The sequence below is a fragment of the Clarias gariepinus genome, chromosome 2 (genome assembly GCF_024256425.1).
Source record: "Clarias gariepinus isolate MV-2021 ecotype Netherlands chromosome 2, CGAR_prim_01v2, whole genome shotgun sequence".
Lineage (NCBI taxonomy): Eukaryota > Metazoa > Chordata > Actinopteri > Siluriformes > Clariidae > Clarias > Clarias gariepinus.
In genome coordinates this window covers 23,653,771-23,673,204 of record NC_071101.1, presented here as the reverse complement: position 1 = coordinate 23,673,204, position 19,434 = coordinate 23,653,771, and the positions used below count along the sequence as shown (strand labels likewise).

The 19,434-nt window shown below is 36.2% G+C and overlaps 1 protein-coding gene across 1 annotated transcript in view; it reads left to right on the top strand.

The window, feature by feature from the left end:
* ano5a (anoctamin 5a) overlaps nt 1–19,434 on the top strand; it is a 47,992-nt gene continuing 28,558 nt past the window's right edge. Inside the window, exons 1-2 of the mRNA XM_053491233.1 lie at nt 1–220; nt 10,604–10,659. Coding sequence (XP_053347208.1) covers nt 142–220; nt 10,604–10,659 — 135 coding nt within the window. The 5' untranslated portion in view covers nt 1–141. The remainder of the gene's footprint in view (nt 221–10,603; nt 10,660–19,434) is intronic.

The window sequence follows — 19,434 nt, the reverse complement described above, 5'->3', positions numbered from 1 at the left end:
GTTAGCAAGCAGGCCGCTAGAGAGAGAGAGAAAAGAGCGAGCGAGCGGACGTGGGGCGTGGGCTACAGGAAAGAGCCCCGCTGAAGAAAACCGGCGTTTTCTTTCTTTATCTTTTACAAACTTCTGGAACAATTTAACGACATGAGTCGAGGTAAGGTTACGGTGGGGTCCCCCCAGGACACGCTGATAGAAATGAGCGAGACCGCTTCACAAACTGGAGGTGAGTCTCACACCTCTCTCTCTCTCTCTCTCTCTGTTTTCGAGACGAGATTTCGGTAACGGTGTTTAAGTCGACGAGTTCAGGAAACTTTAGTTTCGCCTACTGTTCAAAGTTAGCTGACTTAATTAGACTTAAGTATCTCAGACGTAGACACTGATGTGTTGTCCCATACTAGATAATATAACCTTATTTCTATTATATTAAACAAGTTGTGTTTTTGCTGCGCCATTTCTGAAACTGTCCAAACGCAGTCGTAAAGTTAGCCCATGTGGTTCATAGTTAAATCCACGGACATGCGTTGGAGACAGAACCATGTTTAATGTTTAAAATGTTTTTTTCCTAAAGTAAATAGTTAAATAGTTGTTTTCTGTTTTGTATAGTGTGTGTGTGTGTGTGTGTGTGTTGGTAAAGCAGCCCTAGACGTGTGCGTTAGTAGACTGGGACACCGTGGATAACGGATTATTATTTGAGATAAACATTTAAAATACTGCCCGCTTCAAGTTCTGTCATTTGTAGGTCTCTCTCCCCCCCTCTCTTTGTGAGTGGAAATAGTCTGTCACTCGGTTATAGCAGCGGCTATTTCCTTAGTCATCTGCCTAGGAATCTGGGAAAGCCCTTCTTAATCTTAGCGAACAGAAAACAAAAACACTTAAACATCTCTACTTAACCAGGCAAGATTGTTTACTGTCAGCATGTTCTTGTTTTACTTTAATCGTTTTTTTTCCATGATGCAATAGTTTTCAGGTAAATTAGAGCTGATTATTTAAATTAAAACAAATTATTTAAAAGAGTTCACCCTCATTCTTAAGGGTTAGTATTGCCTTGTTTGTTTCCTTTGTCAGGGAAATGTTTCCATGTTCATAATTACATCCATAAAACTGCACTTTCAACCATTACAGTAGACTAAGAGTTCAAATCTTGTGTGCACGGTCAATCAATTAAATATTAAAATGTTGCACTTAAAAAATGTTCAGTGTCATTTTTACATTTGTATAGTATATTCAGAGAAAAAAGAATAATGCTTAATTGAAAGTGAGAGATCACTGCATGCGAGTTGAGTACATTTATAGACACTCTGTTGTCATTGGACATGTAATTGATTTTTATGTTTACAGCCGGATTGCTCTGTATATAAAAAGATAATTAAATCTTCATGGCAGTTTATCACCCCATTATCACCCCACCATGACCTGTAAATACGAACATACTTTGTACTCTGTTATCACACAATAATCATGTGTGGAGATAGAGGTTCTTAGGAAATTACTTTGTTTTCAGCTTTTGCAGAGTGGTTGCTATGGCGATAGAGGAGGAGTGGAGGAAATCAAGTACTTTTTTAGACATAGCCAGACTCCTGTAGTTACTTGAATTGAATTCATTTCCGTTTTCATTTTTACCACATGTATTGTGTGCGTTTCACACTGTGTGATGGAGAGTAAGCACTCTGACAGCAGCGGTGACTTCCTGAATCAGCAGTTTGAAATATGAGGCTGTTAGTGTAGAGAAAGGCCGCCATGGTTTTTAGCCCCAGCAGAGTTGTTCTCTGGTGGCTCATCCTCTGCAGTCTTACCACTGACCTACCACATATAGGGTGTATCATAACCTGATAATGAGATACTTGCAGTTGTAAATTTTACTAATTATCTACAGGAACAAAAGCTTCTTATCTTGTGATGAGTTTATCTTTAACTAAGGCTTTTGGGTTCGTCAGTCAACAATATCATCATCCAAAGGGACCTATGTTATGTACAGTATATCCTGTATAATGAAGTTAAACTTGTTATATTTCTGGAACCACAAGTGTAAATAATTGGTGACTTTTTGATTTTTACAATCAGGCTCATTTTACATTTTTAAGTGTAAAAGTCTTGTTTTCACCAATCACAAGACAGATGCTTATCGTTCCCACATTTCTCTTATCAAACATATGCATTCTTGTTTCTTCAAGTCTGCGCTACAGTAGCTAGCAACCAAGCGGCGACAACCTATCAAGTCAAAGCAAATTTTGTAGCGCAAACTGAATTCAGTTTATTTAGGGACAGATAGAAAGAATCAATATTTGGCAAAAAAAATAATCTATATTAATGCGCTACACACTTTTATTATTGTGTATAGTATGGAAAATCTTGTTTCTCAGACTCGTTCTTCAAAAAAGTAATTCTTTTGGTTTGGCTAGATTTTGAGGTGTGCTTGTGTTTTTATTTAAAACTTTTTGATAATGCTGTATATCCATTACATACAGGGTCATTAGATTCTAACTTTTTAGTGTAGCTTATAATACGAGGCAAAGAGGTCAAGGCCACTGACCCGACCTCCAAACTCAACAGATCCTAAACCGGTCGAGCACCCATGGGATACACTGGGCAAGCAGACCTGATCCCTGGAGGCTCCACTCAGCACCTAAAGGCTCAGCTGTCAACATCCTGTTTACCACCGTATACTTGTACACACTACCATAGCACGCTTGAAGAGGTTTCCTGGTTGCACAAGGGGAATCTAAAACCTAGGTGGTTTTAATATTATAGTTGATATTCTTGACTTTATTTTATTAACCTATTTACTTTATAAAGTTGTCCTACAGTTTATATATATCTTCACAGTGCTTAATGAATATGCAAGGTTAGAAGTGATGCAGGTGCTGATACAGTCACGAATACAACAATACAAACATCTGTGATGATTTGTGTTTTTTTTTTTTTTTTACCCACCTAAATGGGCCTACCTGTTCCAATAGTGTGTAGAGCTCTTGCATTCCAAAATCAAAATCTTCATATATTTTTTTTCTGGCAAGCTCATCTGTCACAGATAATACCGCAAACCAAACAATTATGAATCACTTGCTGAATTCACCAGAAAGTGACTTTACTGAATGCGTGACAAGAGATCAGATAATGGTGTGTTGAGAAACTTCAGTCATTCGACACTAGTGATTTTTATCAAGCTCCAGCAGTGCTTTATAACACTGTTGAGGACAGTGCACTGTTACAGCAACTGTGCACTGTAAGATTATGGGTAAGATTAACGTGTAACTATCATTTAATAGTTATAGTCTCTTGTGAGTGAGGCTGGAAACAGGCAGTAGATGTGAGTTAACTTTTATTCATCATTCCGTTGTTATTGTAACAGTTGCTTTTCAGCCACAGTCATTTTTCTCTCACACTTGGAGCAGCTGAAAGACCAACAACAGCACACGCACATTTGTGCTGCTGTGAGTGAACGTCTCTCTTTGGTTCTCTCTCTTTCTCTCTGTCAACACCAAAAACACCAATATCAACTTGCTATCAACCGCTCACCCAGGCACCCACTCCCACAATTAGACAAAAAAAAAATTATCTAATTTAATCTTTGAGGAAGCAGTGATTTAGCGTAAAAATATATCAAATGATTACTGAATACAATTGGAAGCATAATTCTAATCTCAAAAAATAATAACGGGCCGAATTTAATCCCTTCATCTACTCTAAATTAGCTAACATAACACAAGTATGTTTTTTGTATGTTTATTGTGTTGACTTTACCTAACAGTCACCACAGAAGTATGATCATGAACAAAGGCAAGTCCGTGACCAGGATTAGCCTTGTCCCCTTACTAGATGGCTGATAACCACAAATCTCTTTTTGTCAGATAGGAACTGGTAGTTTTTGATTGTGCATGTTGTGGCCTTCCCATGCACAACAACCATCCTGCATTGATAAACCTCAGAGAGATTGCCAGACAAAATGGCACCTGGTCTGATTTTACATCAGGTCTCATGTCTGCAGCTGTGCATATGTGCATACATTGTGTATGTAGACTTTCTGCTTTGAGATAACGAGGAGTGTGGAGTTGATTAGGTTTAGATTTTTATTACACTTCACACAATACAAATACACTTATAACACATAGCCTACTTTATCATGCTGTATGGTAATAAAGTGTTGTTCTATGTTGTTACTAGTGATGCACTAATATCAGTATAAGTTTTCAGTCTGATACTACATAAATTTATTTATACTCACAAAATTGTTTTAATTCTTCTGCACATATACCACCTTACTATTTACTACACACTTAGCGGAACAACAGTCAGGTCAACTTGTTTTTATTTCTCCCATCTAAGTTTATCAAGTAAAAGTAAGGTTCATTTGATGAATGATGAGTGTAGCTCTTGGTCTATTTGGGGCTTGCTTGCTTGACAGCAACAGCTGTGGTAGTTGTGACATAAAAAAATATATATATATTTTTTTGAGTGTGTAGTTTGTCATGACTTTGGCAATAATGTTTCAACACTGTTGTTATTATTGAGTGGTTGCCACGGAACTGAAGGAACCCTCAAAGGCGAAGGAAGTTGTTTTCTGCCCAACAAAATGTATTTACTGTTAATTAGAGTAATGTTAAATTAACTGGTGCTGTGCATGGAAGGCAGTTTAAGGGTTCATGCACTGGCAAAGCAAAAACAGGTGCATTTGGTGATAGGCTACAGACATAGGACATCCTGAAAAGTGGCAGGTCCTGTTTTCAGTAACCAAATGTATCTGGGCTGGCAAAAAGCATCCCTAATTGTTATATACAGTTTCCACTGTTGCCATTACAGACATAATTGGTCAGTGAGATGTTTGCAGAAAAGGTGTGCTTTTAATACAGTATATATTTGCTTAAGTGCAAGTGTTTTTTACATAGATGGCATGATACAGTAGCTATGTTGCATGTTATACCCTTACAAAGTATGAAATCCCCCGAAAATATGCATTTAACCTTAGCACTCTCTGTGAGTAATGTAGTCTGTATCTAAGATATTATAACTAGACATGAGATGATGCACTAAAGCCACAATATGAGGAATTTCCTGCTGCAGGCTCCGTGGGATTATATTAACTTGAAGCAGTATTGGAACAATAAAAAATTTTAATGAAGTTTTTGTAAAAACAAAAAAATCAGCCCGTGGTAATGTAATTATATTGAATTATAAATACGATAAAATGCCAGAAGAATTCCTTGTCGCTCTAAGTTTTGGTTATGGCAGTTCTATGACAACAGAACATGGTGGTGTTCAGTAACTATTCTTTAAATGGCTACTCTGCTTATGAGCAAGGTATTTTGGATAGCTTAAAAATCTTTTGTTGTTATAAACTACAGTATAGGTCATTTCACTGTTTTTTGTTTTTTTTTTATTATTATTTTTTAAGCCAGTAGGCCATGTCATGTGGATTTAGCAAATTCAAACCCCGCCGATGCCACAGTCCACAGGGGAGGCCAAAGGAGAAAAATTGGCCATGCTTTCAGGAAGGAGTGGAAAATATTTTGTCTTCATTTAGACTATCAACTAATAGCACAAATAATCTCATTAGGAGGACGTTGGCCAATATTTATCACATCAAAAAAAAATTTTTTTTAAGTAATAATTTGATGGCAAATTCTACATAAATTCCAGACTATGTGTATACTATCTGTAATAAATTGCATCCTTTTGCAATCCAAAACTAGTTTTGTAGATTAATTGTACAGCATTAGGAGAAAACAAAATTGAAAATTTAAACCCCAAAATTGTGGGGAAAAAGTGCTCTTTATGTTGTTAATGCCTGGTATTTAAGAAATGGTAGAGCACACAATAAATATTAAATATTCATTTTACATATTTGTCTCACCAGTGTTTTGTATTGCAGTACTAACAATAATAAAACTCTGTCTAATGCATAGTACTAACCATATGCTCAACCCAGTTGTCAGTGTTTTTTCAATGCTTTTCCCAAGCATTCAGGTTTCATTTGTCAACTCTTTTTCATAGGTATCATTTATAGAGGTCATATAAAATATGACAAATAGAAATTATTCAATATAGAAAATAAAAAAAGCCACAACTTTTTATGTTCTAATAAAGAGTTAAAAAACTCTGCATGTGTAAAACTGGAGACACGCAGATTAGTCTAACTGGTGTCCCAGGTTTGCCCTTAGTGTGTGTGCTCTGCAATGGATCGGCACCCTGTCCAGAGTGTACCCTGCCTCATGTCTAAAGTCTCCTGGGCCCGTATTCACAAAGCTTCTTAAGCCTAAAAGTTGCTCCTAGTGATGAAATTCTAAGAAAATTCTTAAAATTATGACAGTTTCTTAGAATTTTCCCTTAAATTTAGGATTAAATCTTAGTTAAGATAAAAATGATTCACGAAACACTTAGCCCTAAAAACAGCTCCTAAGGTAAAAAATTTTAAGAGTAGAGAGGAGGACTTTTAAGAGGCTAAAGAGTTTCTATAGCAGAAGACAAAATGGTGGAAAGAAGAAATATTCTCCAAATACTGAACATAAAGATAAAAGAAAACACTGCTTTTCTGTCCAATTTAGTTTTCTTGTTGTTTTACTTCCTTACATCTCTCTTAGATTGGTCGCTACATAATCTCCAAAAGTGCAACTTAAAACATGCAATCATGTAAATTGGTAAAAGGTCAGCCATTTTGCTCACATCAATCTGAAATGGTATAATAAAAGTAATAATAAAATCAGTATGGTAAATAAATGTAAGAACTTTAATATAGTAACTACTGTGTGGAAATTGGTTGCTTCTAAAGTAGACATATTTTCAACATTTGGCTGTTTTAATTAACTTTAAGATATTTAGTCTATTTAAACATTGATATCATGAATTCTATTTTCACAAAGAGTGTATTTCAAGACCTTTGCAGAGGTCAGAGGTTATTTTTTTTATCCACCAATCACAGTCCTTGAATTGCTGCATCATCCCTAGTAATGGGGTCAACTACACCTCCTCACTAAGATAAAGGTTTTTGTACTTTCCTTATTCAAAGTTGCTCTAAGAAGTTTTCTAAATCACTTTAAGTCTAAGACTCCCAGCTAGGACATTTTAGGCTAAGATAGAAGCTCTCTGAGAGAATTCTAAGAAGCTTTGTGAATATGGGCCTGGGTCTCCACCGCTGAACCTGTACAGGATAACTCGTATAGAAGATGACTGCATGAAAGTTTTTAGAGGGCTTTCTTCCCTGTACTGTATGTTACAGTATAAACTGGTGGAGTTTGTGTGTGTACTCACGAGAACTCTAATAGGACCTAACAATTGATTTATATAGTCATTATATCAACCATGTACTTTTGTAGCCCTCCTCCTTTTGACAGTTACTATGTGTGGTTCCTCTTCGGTGTTGGCAGGTCTGATTTCTCAGTTTCTGTTTGAGAAAGAGTTTACATTGCGTTGCTTCAAGCTATTAAAAATACAAATCATTTCATACATTTGACAATACATTATCAGTCAGTACACAAGTTGTTTACAGATTAGAAGTTGAGTAATTGTGTTGGGCAACTGTCTGTGATGCTTTAGCCAAAAAGCCTCAAAAGACTTTGGCCTGGTTAGATATTAACAACACACAATACAGAAAATCTCAATGATTTGGTATTTTTATTAATCTGTGATGTATACAGTGAATAAAGCCAAAATTAACTAATTGAAATAAGAAAAATAACAAGAAAACTTGTTAGTGAAAGTAAGTCAGATCAGATCAAAGATAAATATGTAAGTCGCTCAGGATAAGAGTGTCTGCTAAATGCCTAAATGTAAATGTTTTTGCTTAAAAAAAAAAAAAAAAATATATATATATATATATATATATATATATATATATATATAAAATCGAAAGATATTGTAGGACATATTGCCTATCTTTACGAGGAGCACAGTCCGAGGCGATTGTGAAGTCTGTTGGGGCCCCTAGACAAAAACACGCAGGGACATTTGCAGCCAGCATTCATTTCTATTATCTTGTATATAATAAATAAATAAGTTTGTCAGTACTACCTGTACTACCTGTTTCTCCCCCAACAGCTTTGCGAACATCAGGAGCTGCCAGTGGATCAGAACACTGAAACGGAAACCGCTCAAACATCTAAATACTTGATGGACTAAAGGACATTGATCTTTAGTTGTTCATTCTGTAAGATGTATTTTGTGAAAAACGTCTTTCACTGACACAGTGGTCCATTTTTGTTTTTTGCTTCATTACCCACAGTTGTGCCAGAGGCATTCAGTTCTTGCTTCGTTTTTAAATGTATTACTTGGTCTAGCTCTGGATTTTTTTTTTTGTCTGTACTTTCTGCTCAACTGTTAAAGTTCAAAAAAAAATTCACGGCAATGTATCTGTCTTAACGGTAGCATGGCACACAATTATCAGATTCTCAAAGAAATAATGAAAATAAAGACCAACCAATAAATTGTTTACACTTTAAAGAAAATTCACACGAGAAAATAAATACAGGTCCAGAGCCACCGTGTACAGGCGTGTGCAGGAAATGGGCTACAGGTGCCGCATTCCCCAGGTCAAGCCACTTTTGAACCAGAAACAGTGGCAGAAGCGCCTGACCTGGGCTACAGAGAAGCAGCACTGGACTGTTGCTCAGTGGTCCAAAGTACTTTTTTCGGATGAAAGCAAATTTTGCATGTCATTCGGAAATCAAGGTGCCAGAGTCTGGAGGAAGACTGAGGAGAGGGAAATGCTAAAATGCCTGAAGTCCAGTGTCAAGTACCCACAGTCAGTGATGGTCTGAGGTGCCATGTCAGCTGCTGGTGTTGGTCCACTGTGTTTTATCAAGGGCAGGGTCAATGCAGCTAGCTATCAGGAGATTTTGGAGCACTTCATGCTTCCATCTGCTAAAAAGCTTTATGGAGATAAAGATTTCATTTTTCAGCCCGACCTGGCACCTGCTCACAGTGCCAAAACCACTGGTAAATGGTTTACTGACCATGGTATTACTGTGCTCAATTGGCCTGCCAACTCTTCTGACCTGAACGCCATAAAGAATCTGTGGGATATTGTGAAAAGAAGGGCTGAGAAAGAGAAAGTTGAGAGACGCAAGACCCAACACTCTGGATGAGCTTAAGGCCGCTATCGAAGCATCCTGGGCCTCCATAACACCTCAGCAGTGCCACAGGCTGATTACCTCCATGCCACGCCGTACTGAAGCAGTCATTTCTGCAAAAGGGATTCCCAACCAAGTATTGAGTGCATAACTGAACATAATTATTTGAAGGTTGACTTTTTGGTATTAAAAACACTTTTCTCTTATTGGTCGGATGAAATATGCTAATTTTTTGAGATATGAATTTTGGGTTTTTATGAGCTGTATGCCAAAATCATCAATATTAAAACAATTAAAAGGCTTGAACTACTTCAGTTGTGTGTAATAAATCTGAAATATATGAAAGTCTAATGTTTATCAGTACATTACAGAAAATAATGAACTTTATCACAATATGCTAATTCTTTTAGAAGGATCTGTATTTGGACACCCAGCCTAATTTAGTTTTTTCCACTTTGGAGTTCCTACTCATAAGTACTGCTTTAATAGTTAACCTTCCACATTTTTTGTTTCAAGTTCCGGTTTCATGTTTGTTTCATGGTATTTGCAGCTTCTTAACTTGTTTTCTTTAAATGTACCTTTAACTTCAGTGGGATTGCCACATAGCCATTGCAGTTATCCTGACGATTATCCATTATTGCTGTCAGATTGCTTCACTAATGAATCCAGTAGAGAAATTCCACTTGTGAATAACTGACCAAACAATATTCAGGCAACCAGAGTTCTTTAGTATCACACACAACCTGTTTAAACATTTTGAGATAATTAGCCAGTTCCTTAGCAGGTATAAGAACTATTTGACATTTCTAGGGACTTGATTCATTCTGTAACTTGCAGAAGGTGTTGCTTGAACTGGACTGGACATAAAATGTGGAAAATGAACATTTTCTCTTCATTTTTCTGTTTTTCACTGCTGTACTCATTCAGGTTATATGCTACTAGGAGAGACATTTGTCCCTGTGTCCTGTCATTGTTTGTCTTATCGCGGCAGCAGCTCCTCATAAATGCTGCCTTCGTCCAGAGTAAATCTCCAGTTGCGAAAGAAAGCCTTCCCATAATATGAACTGTAGTTAGATATGAGGATTTATTTTCAGATAGTTAAACACTACTTTTCTGTTTTAAACACCACTTTTATGAATTCTACATTTCATGGACATGTTAAATTATTTATGGACAGGGATGAGTAGGCCTGTTTGGCCAGGTCTTTGTTTTCTTCGAGCAGCTGCTGTTTATGATCATATTTGTATGTAATCTCATTGTTGTCCTGAAGCCCTGTAGTTTTATTTACAGCAGCAAGGCAATGCATGCAGAGTCACAAAGGACATTTTTTTGGGTACTGTTTTTTAAATGTACTGTCAAGGAAAACATTTTTGACTATTGCATGTAATAGTGTTATGTTTTCATAATGAGTAAAACATGCTACATTGCAACATACCGTACATCATGAATGAGTAAGACACAGGAAATGATAATCATAAAAAGGATGTTGTAATTTAATAAACATGATGTGATTTTAAGTTGGCTTTTTTTATTTGTCTTTTTTATAGAGGACAACAACGGTTTCTATCCCAACTCAGAGCGTATTTTACTTCAGGATGCTAAGGTAATTTATAAATACACTCATGTACATTCCATTTAATTACTGGTTATTTTATTTACTTCAGAAGCCATAGTCCCATCCTTACCAACAGGGGGATCCCAGGCATTTTTTTTTTTTATTTTAGCTTCAGGAAGTGATGCTAAGTTTCAGTTCCATATTTAATAAAAATCAAAGAGCAAAAACAGAGCTTCAACTGTTGCACACAAGGCCGCTTCAGTACTGTTGAGTGACATAGAAGGCAATAAGGTGCCAAACCTGCCTGCATTGCTCTCTATGTATTTTAATCCCAGAGTGTTGTAAAAACCTTAAGCAGGCTAGAGGTACTGTAGTATTCATAGCGCCCTAAAATTTGTGTTATTAAAATGTCTTATCATGGTTATAATATATAATCATTTTATTTGACTTATCTCATGATAGGTGGATGGCAACATTATCTATAACCTTGACCAAACTACATCCATAACGCGTTGAAGGATGTTCCATGTCTTTTCACTAACATGCACTGCCATGCAAATCAGCCCTCGTTTTTTTTATTTGGACTTTATTTGAATATGAAAATCAGCATGGCTACAATTTGCCTTTTTTCCCAACAACACTTTCACTGTTAATCTTACATTTCAGTCCAGTCTAAAACACATTGCCCAAGGAGCTTAGACTCTATTTTGTAAGATGAAACAATTGTCTGTAAAAAGTTCTTGCATAGTATTTTCCTTTTGTGTGATGTGTGTGTTACTACCTCTAAATAGGAAGTACAGTAAGCTCTTCTTTTACTGTGGTACACAATTAGCTACAGTATTCTAGACTGCTAAATCGTAGCATCTTAAACAGTAGTTATTTTTAATTTTTTAATTTTCTGGCAAATTTTTGTGCATTTGCACAAATCATCATTTCAAAATTCCTTATAAAAGCAGTCATTCAGTCACACTGTACTTTATTTCAGCTTGCCTCAACATTATATTACTTCTCATCTTTGCAGTCCTTAGAAAGTCTTTGTTCGGAATGCAGTGGCTCTGTGTCTAAAAGCTCCAGTCACTCCTCACACTTTTTTGTGTGATCAGTGTGAGAGAGAACACACTGAACCTGTTCAACATCTTTCCAGCCTTGCAGGGGTAGGAGGGGTGTGTTTTGTTTGTTGTATGATGCTTTGTTCAGGATCGGTTTGGCATACTTTTAATTACTACTAACAAACAATGGAGTGCAGGACGCACACACATGGATGCATTTGTTGGTACTCTTTTGGTAAAGTAGGAAAAACCCACAATGGTCACATAAATAGCTTGAAAATCACATATAAAATAATGATAAATAATAATTTAATGAACATTACCTAATGAAAATTAGAAACTGCTTTTGAAAATTGTGATTTAACAGAATTATTTAGATGGATGGATGGATATCTATCTATCTATCTATCTATCTATCTATCTATCTATCTATCTATCTATCTATCTAAAGTATCTATCTATCTATCTATCTATCTATCTATCTATCTATCTATCTATCTATCAATCAATAAATAACCTGGACAAATTATTTGTTATACCTAAAAAATTGAAAATAATTTGACTTTGTTTGTTTAAATAATTTTGTCCACATGGCTTATGTTTTAAAAATATCTTTGTGCACATGAAAATGCAAAACGCCCTGTAAAGTGCTGTTAGGAAGATCCCTAATCAACAGGGGGCCAATCAGAAGCCTAGACAAAATGTCTAGGAGGTTTTATTTGTAGCAGCAGTGAGTTTTGTAATACATTCAGGCACCTTTGTTCATTAATGTAATGTGTGAGTAACTGCGCGTGTATGTACAAGGATGTAAAAAGTCCAGTAAGCAAAGTTAACACTATTTTGCTGTACGTAAGTCCACCATTGCACTAAAGATCCTCTTAAACAAAGCTGATTTCATTGTCTGTGTGCTAGTCCCCTTGATTTGACATCATCAGCACACATGATGACTTTACAACAAGCTAAAATCTCTGTTTTTATCTGTCCACACAACACCACTCAAAACATGGTTTTGAAAAATTTTTACTCATTCAAAGGAGTTTTCCAAAAGAGTTTTTCCTAAGACTGATGTCAAATAAACAGAATGATAACACAAATGGTAAACAAAGAGCCAAGGATAACTTCCCCAGAGATCCAAGGCGAACTCTAAGGTCAAGGCACATCAGTTTCGGATCGTACCATCCATTGCTGTTTAAGCAAAAGTGCACATAATAGAAGACAACTTTACTTTTGAAAGTAAATCATAAAAAGGCAGAATAAAATTTGCCAAAATGCATATTGACAAGCCACAATTCTTCTGGGACAAGGCAAGGCGATTTTTGGCAAAATATATCAGCTGTATGTTCAGTCGCAAAAGGTGAAGCTTTCAAATAAAAGAACATGGTACCTAGCTTGAAATATGGAGGAGGCTCAGTTATGTTCTGCAACTGGCACAGGGCATCTTGAATCTGTGCAGAGTTCACTGAAATCTCAGTAAAAGTTCATGTGTCTTTCAAAACATATAGCTAATATACCAAAGAGAGGCTAAGAACAAAACATTGGACTACTCTGAAATGGCGTTCTTTGAGCCTTAAGTTTTATCACCTATAAAAAGTGCTAAAACATGCAGTCTGAAGGCAGGACCTTTCAAACCTGAGACAGTTGGAATAGTTTGCTCATGGCAAGTGTGCATATTAATTATTATTCTTATTTTTGTTATTTTAGTGACCATTGTGGGTCTTTTCTTTAATGGAAGGTTACCAATAAATTTACCCATGCGTGTACAGGGGCGGTGTCATGAAAATTCAGGTCAGAATTATTGTTGGAAGTTCAATGAGAGGTTAGTGTGAATTTAGAAGTGAATTTAGAACACTAGGGCGGGTTCACTGACTATTCCGTCTGCAGCACTGAACGACATTTATACTTGTATCCTTTGGGGACCACAAGATTTCCTTAGGATGGTAAAAGAGAAACAACAGGAAGACAAGTCTGACTAAAGTATGCAAGATTAAAATCATTTGTGTGCAAGTTTGCTTGTATGTTTGGAAGATTTGTTTAATTATAACTTTGTGATTTACATTACATACTTATTTTAATGGTTTGATGCTGTGATTCACTGTGCTGTTCTTTCAAAACTAAGATTACCTACCAATGGCCAAATATTTTAAAATACACCTAAATTAGGGAAACCATTGTCCGAGCAATGCAGCTGGAAAAATTTTCCCTACCATTTAAAAACCTAAAATTTAGGTAGGACTTTTGGCATTTTCTTTTAAATGCCGCTTTGTTTTTGTTGGCAGTCTTAGAGGCTCATCATTGGGTATTTTCTCTTTTTTGAAGAAGCTCTCCAGAGAGGTTTTTTTTTTTTTTTACTCATTTAGTAAGAGTTAGCTTGTAGTATTAGCTTAATTTTATTAGGTATCAAAACAATAAAGCAGGGATAAATATTTGGATGAAGAGCTTTAAATGAAACAAATGTGAGATGATCCGATCATTTTTCAAAATAAAACTCTCTGCAGCCTTTGATGGTCAATAAAATAGAAATAAAGTTGAAAAAATATATATAGTTTTAGTTCTTTGTGTGGCATTTTTGTGCATGCCCAAGCTTTGTCATTGCTTGCATTTCTTTCTAGTGGCATGAGAGATAAGTGTAAGATAATCTGTAAAAATCTTAAATCTTCTGCAGGCCTTGTGCTACAGTATCACTGGTCTTCTTCTGGAATATATCACATTTCCTAAGAACATAGGCATTTCTGCCTTTTTAACACAGGACACTGGTGCATAAGAACCTTAAGGGTACGTCTGTGTCTGGGCACACAGACAAAACACTTTAATGTAACATTTTCCCTGTGTGATATGCATGGTGTGTACAATTACCTGGGAATAGTCTAAATCACACCATTTTCATGTGAACCCCCCCCCTCCCCCAAACAGAATGACTTTTCCTAACCATGATGTCTGACTCATTTGCATTTTCAGGCTTCTGTGAGCATTACCATTTTTGGATTTTTGTCAAAAGCACTACAGTAAATGCAAATGAGCTACAGTGTGACATGAACATGCTAGGACAACACTCACTAGGGCATAAGTGTTTATCAACCATGCACATGAATATGAATTTAGGTGTTACCAAAGCTTGTCAAAGTCTATTTTTTTTTATTGATTGTTTTCAAACAAATACTTGCTAGTTAGTCAAATATCTCTATATTACTAGGAATTTAACTGCATTAAAAGGAGTTCAATAAGCATGTCACTGAATCAGAAATCATATGATGTAGTACAGATGTGAATTTGCTCCAAGATCCTTCATTTTGAGGGCCATGTCCTGGTGCACATGTGTGTTTGCGTGCTTGTATGCATGTGCATTCACTTTTACTTTTTTAAACTTTATCTGGAGGAAGAAAACTCCAGGGTACGTAACGGTAAAGAGGGCTGAATTGAGTTTGGTTGAAGTTGGTGTCTAGAATGCTGAAAGCTTTATTCATCTTGTGTGGGTGATTTTAGTTGGTTTGTTTGTCTAGATAGATTAGATAGAACTGTATTGATTGTGACAGTTAAGCACTGACGATTAGAGTGATTTACTGCAACACAATATTTTTACCTAACTAAAATATTGTACTTCAGTTAATGTTTCTTACAGTTACTGTTGCCTTTCTATCAGCTCGAATCATTCTGGCCATTCTCATTTGCCCTCTGTCATCAAAAGGCATTATCTCCCAGAGAACTGCCGCTGTTTGTATTTCTTCACTTTCAGACCTTCTAAACCTTCTTTCTAAACCATAGAGATGGAGAGAGATAAATGATTGATAGCTCACTTTTAACCTTTATTATTACCTTATTATTGGATTATTGCAATAAAATTGAAGTTTTTTGCATTACATTTGATTTAACTTAAATTTTTTATGTAGTTGATTATGTAAAGTAATTACACTATAGTGTTTATAACAAAAGAAATAGGCTAGAAACAAGCACATTATTCTAGGTGGTTTCATATGAATGCCTCAATGATAAGCTGCTAATTATCAATTATTGTCTATCAGTGCCAGTGATAATACAAAAACACTATAATACATTTGTAAAGTTCAATGAGCATAAAGTGTAAAGATGGTTCACTCATTCATTTTGCATCCATGACACTTAATTCTGTAATAAATATCTGAAAGAGAGCATCAGTATAAATCTACAAAGGCTAACAGCATCACTTTACTTTTAAACTTTAAACTTTGCCTTTTATGGACAGATTAAAAAAAAATCTAACAAATGTATTTCTGATCAGTGGCACAGTGGGGCATGGGTTTTGCTCCGAGGACCTCATTTTCCTCCTACAGTCCATAGACATGCAGAATAGGCTAATTGGCATTTTCCAATTGCCCATAGTGTGTGAGTGTATCTGCTTGTGCCCTGCATTGGATTGGCACCCCATCCAGGGTGGCTCCCGACTCTTGGCCCGAGTTCCCTGGGATCCAGGCCTCTTGAAACCCTGTACAGGTTAAGCAGTGTAGAGAGTGAAAGAGTATTTCTGTGCCAAACATGGTGGAGAACATTGATAAATAATTTTAGTTACAATTTACAAAAGGCCAAAAAAAATAAACTTAACCATTTGAAAGATTACCCATGACCATTTTACCCTCAGCACAATATATTTCTAAAAATTACTAAAAACAATGAGAAAACCCTGTATATTAACAGTAATATACATTATTGTGGCTTTGTCTGCTCTGCGGAAAGCCCGATTTCAATTCTCACTCAATGCCCAAACCCCAGCCACTACATGCAGTGCGGTCCCAAGCCCGTCAGGAAAGGCATCGAGCAAGTTGTGTGTGGATCACATTATGTGGCAAACAGGGAATTCCGGAAGGAATTATGCTTGTAATCCAAGGTTTCACTGTAGTTTCATCAGATTAAATTCGAATCAAATAAAAATTTTATCACATATACAGTACGATATGCAGTGAAATGCTTATGACTGCCCATGACCTTAAAAAGGATTATCATTAAGAAATAAATATGGAATACAATAAGAAATAAAATATAGAATAACTTATAGCTATAGAGGATAAGAACAAAATATAAAATATAAGAGAAACGTAACTGTAAAAATATAGAAAACAGTTGCTGTACAAATATAGATTAAAGAATATTACAACAAGGCTTACAACATACTGTTAATTCTAAGATAAATAGTATGATGTAAAATGATTTTCAGTGGTTGTGTTTTGAAAAGAGGATACCTGTATTAATGTGAATTCAGTTTAAATGCACATTACACTATATGCCTGTGTAGTTGAAATGACAATTGTCTGTACAATATAAATACATTACAAACCATAGGAGGAATATATATGCTTATGTTCAAGTGTGGTTTAGTAAGTCAATAAGTGTTAAATGCAAATATCCAAAGCCTGAAAAGACAAAGAAACAAAATAAACTCTTCCTTAGACACCAGGGGTCCTTCAGGCAAAGCTGTGATGAAACCTTTAAACAGGGATTTATCATCACTTTAATTACACTTTAAGACTTTGTGTCAAAATCCCTCATATTACAACACACTGGATTCGCCAATATTTCATAACCTTTGATGCATTATAATGCTACTGAATGCTTTATTCAAAGTAGAAACGCTTATACTAGAAAAAGCATTGTAGTAATCAGCGATTTTCTATGAACTGTATGATGGTGAAGTCTTCAGTAGCGCTGTTGTGATAAATTGTTGTGTTGGAAAAATATAGGAACTGAGATGGCTCATGGACTAGTCATAGCTCGTTATATTTTTCACACATTTAGGAGAGGGAACTATGTGGATATAATGAGCGGTTAACATGTGCATGTGTGCGTGCACACATATACACGTAGAGAATATAAAGCGCAATTGCTTATACTGTACATCAGGTTAGTGCAGAAGGCATTTAATTTGCCATCTGAAATATAGGCATCCTCCCTTCTCCTAATGATAAGCTCTCTTTAAACATGAAACGACATCAGTCTCTCATCATGCCTTATTGCATAATTGTGTGTTTAAAGGCGTTCTGCTGTGTGGCACAGGGCGGGGCATGTGGACTTGAATGCAGTTCTTTAATCTCCATATGCTGCTGCTAACCTCCATATAGTATTATAGGTTAGCTTAAGCCAGAATTATGGAAATACTTTAAAGGTTGTATTTACTCAGCTTTGGCCAGTGATTTTTCTACATACAGTATAGACCTTCCCTTTTAAAATCGAATTAGGGATGGTTGTCTTTAGAGTCCTCTGACAGGAAGCAAGCTGATGGGTCATCGATCTACTGTACAGTTTATAATTAGGTGAAATAAGAGTACTGGGGGACACCAGGAAATATACGCACACCCGTTGCTCACTCTAACAGGGCTGAAGAGCTAATGTACATAAGCGTTTCTTACACAAGCTGTGTGCATGTGTGTGATGTGCTCACAAGACTTAGGTTGCTTTTGTACTTCTCACTAACAACAAAAAAACAAAACATTTGAACTATCTTTAGAGACATGTTCTTTCTGTAACCCATTTAATGATGTAGTTGATAGTATCACTTTTGTGGTGTTGACTTAAACGCAAAACTTCTTCTTCTTCTTTGTCTTTCGGCTGTTCCCTTGAACGCAAAACAAAACATTTATTTAAACAGATTTCCACCAAAATGAAAAACATTAATAATGAAGCAATTATTTCGCTTTTGCTTTGAAAGTAGGACTAGAGAAAATATTCATTTCATACCCATGTTTGAACAAAACAGGGACAGGGGGTGTTTTATGAGGCGAAATCTATACAACCCTCTCTCTGATGCCTCTTGCTTATTCGCTTAGCATATAATCAAAATTCTGGGTTAATTAAAACCCAGAAAAGGTGCTATTCAGAAAAGGATACTATTAGCTTTTGACATCTTCCAAGGGTTTTGCCTGCTTGGTTTTCCCCTTTACTCATGGGTCAGTTATTAAAAGAAAAGGAAGAAGATGCCAATTTAATTAATTCTCAATTATTTCTGTAGGAGTGGTTAGTTGTCATGGGCAGTAGGGAAAGCTGCATCCCACTCTACTGCCCCCTGTTGGTATTTTCTAACATCAAAGAATCAGGGCTGTGGCCACTGTGCTTTGCCTGCATGCTGACATCCTGATGACCAGCCCCCTCTCTGACTCTGCTGTGGATGACTAGGCAAGTGTGGGCCTGCTCTGCTCACGCATGCAAAACAAGCAGAATGGAATGCAGGAGACGTTTTGGTGTGTGAGCGTCGCCAGTGTGGGTGTCTGGTGTTGGTACTTTTTACAATAAGACGAGAGAAGGATATTAGCTCATTAAAGTCCATCTTGCAGCAATCTGTTAATGAAGCGCCTTGTGGAGGAGAACGTCATGATGGAGGTAAACTGCTCTTTATTGTCTCTCTCCCCTCCTCCATCCCTTACAATCTTGTCTCATTCAGAACATGTGGACTGAACACAGTAAATAAGATCATGGCAGAAGTGATGCTATATAATGGAATGACTATATGTATGTGTCTGTGTGTGTGTGTGTAACTGTATCCTGGGAATAAAATTGATTTCCTGTTAAAGATTTGATGAAATAAATAGACTAGATAGAAGATTGCGATGTGAGGTAAACAGCAGTACTCTGCTTTGCAGCTAGTTTGTTTAGTCAGATATTTTCAGCAAGCATGAAGAGAAGCTAAGAAGTAAGAGAAACACAGGCTCTGTGCATTCATAGCACTGGAGTGGAAGATTTGCTGTTAGTGTGTAGTACAATTATAGGTTATTTATATCCTATAAGAAACAACTGCAGAACCATCTATCTGATCCCT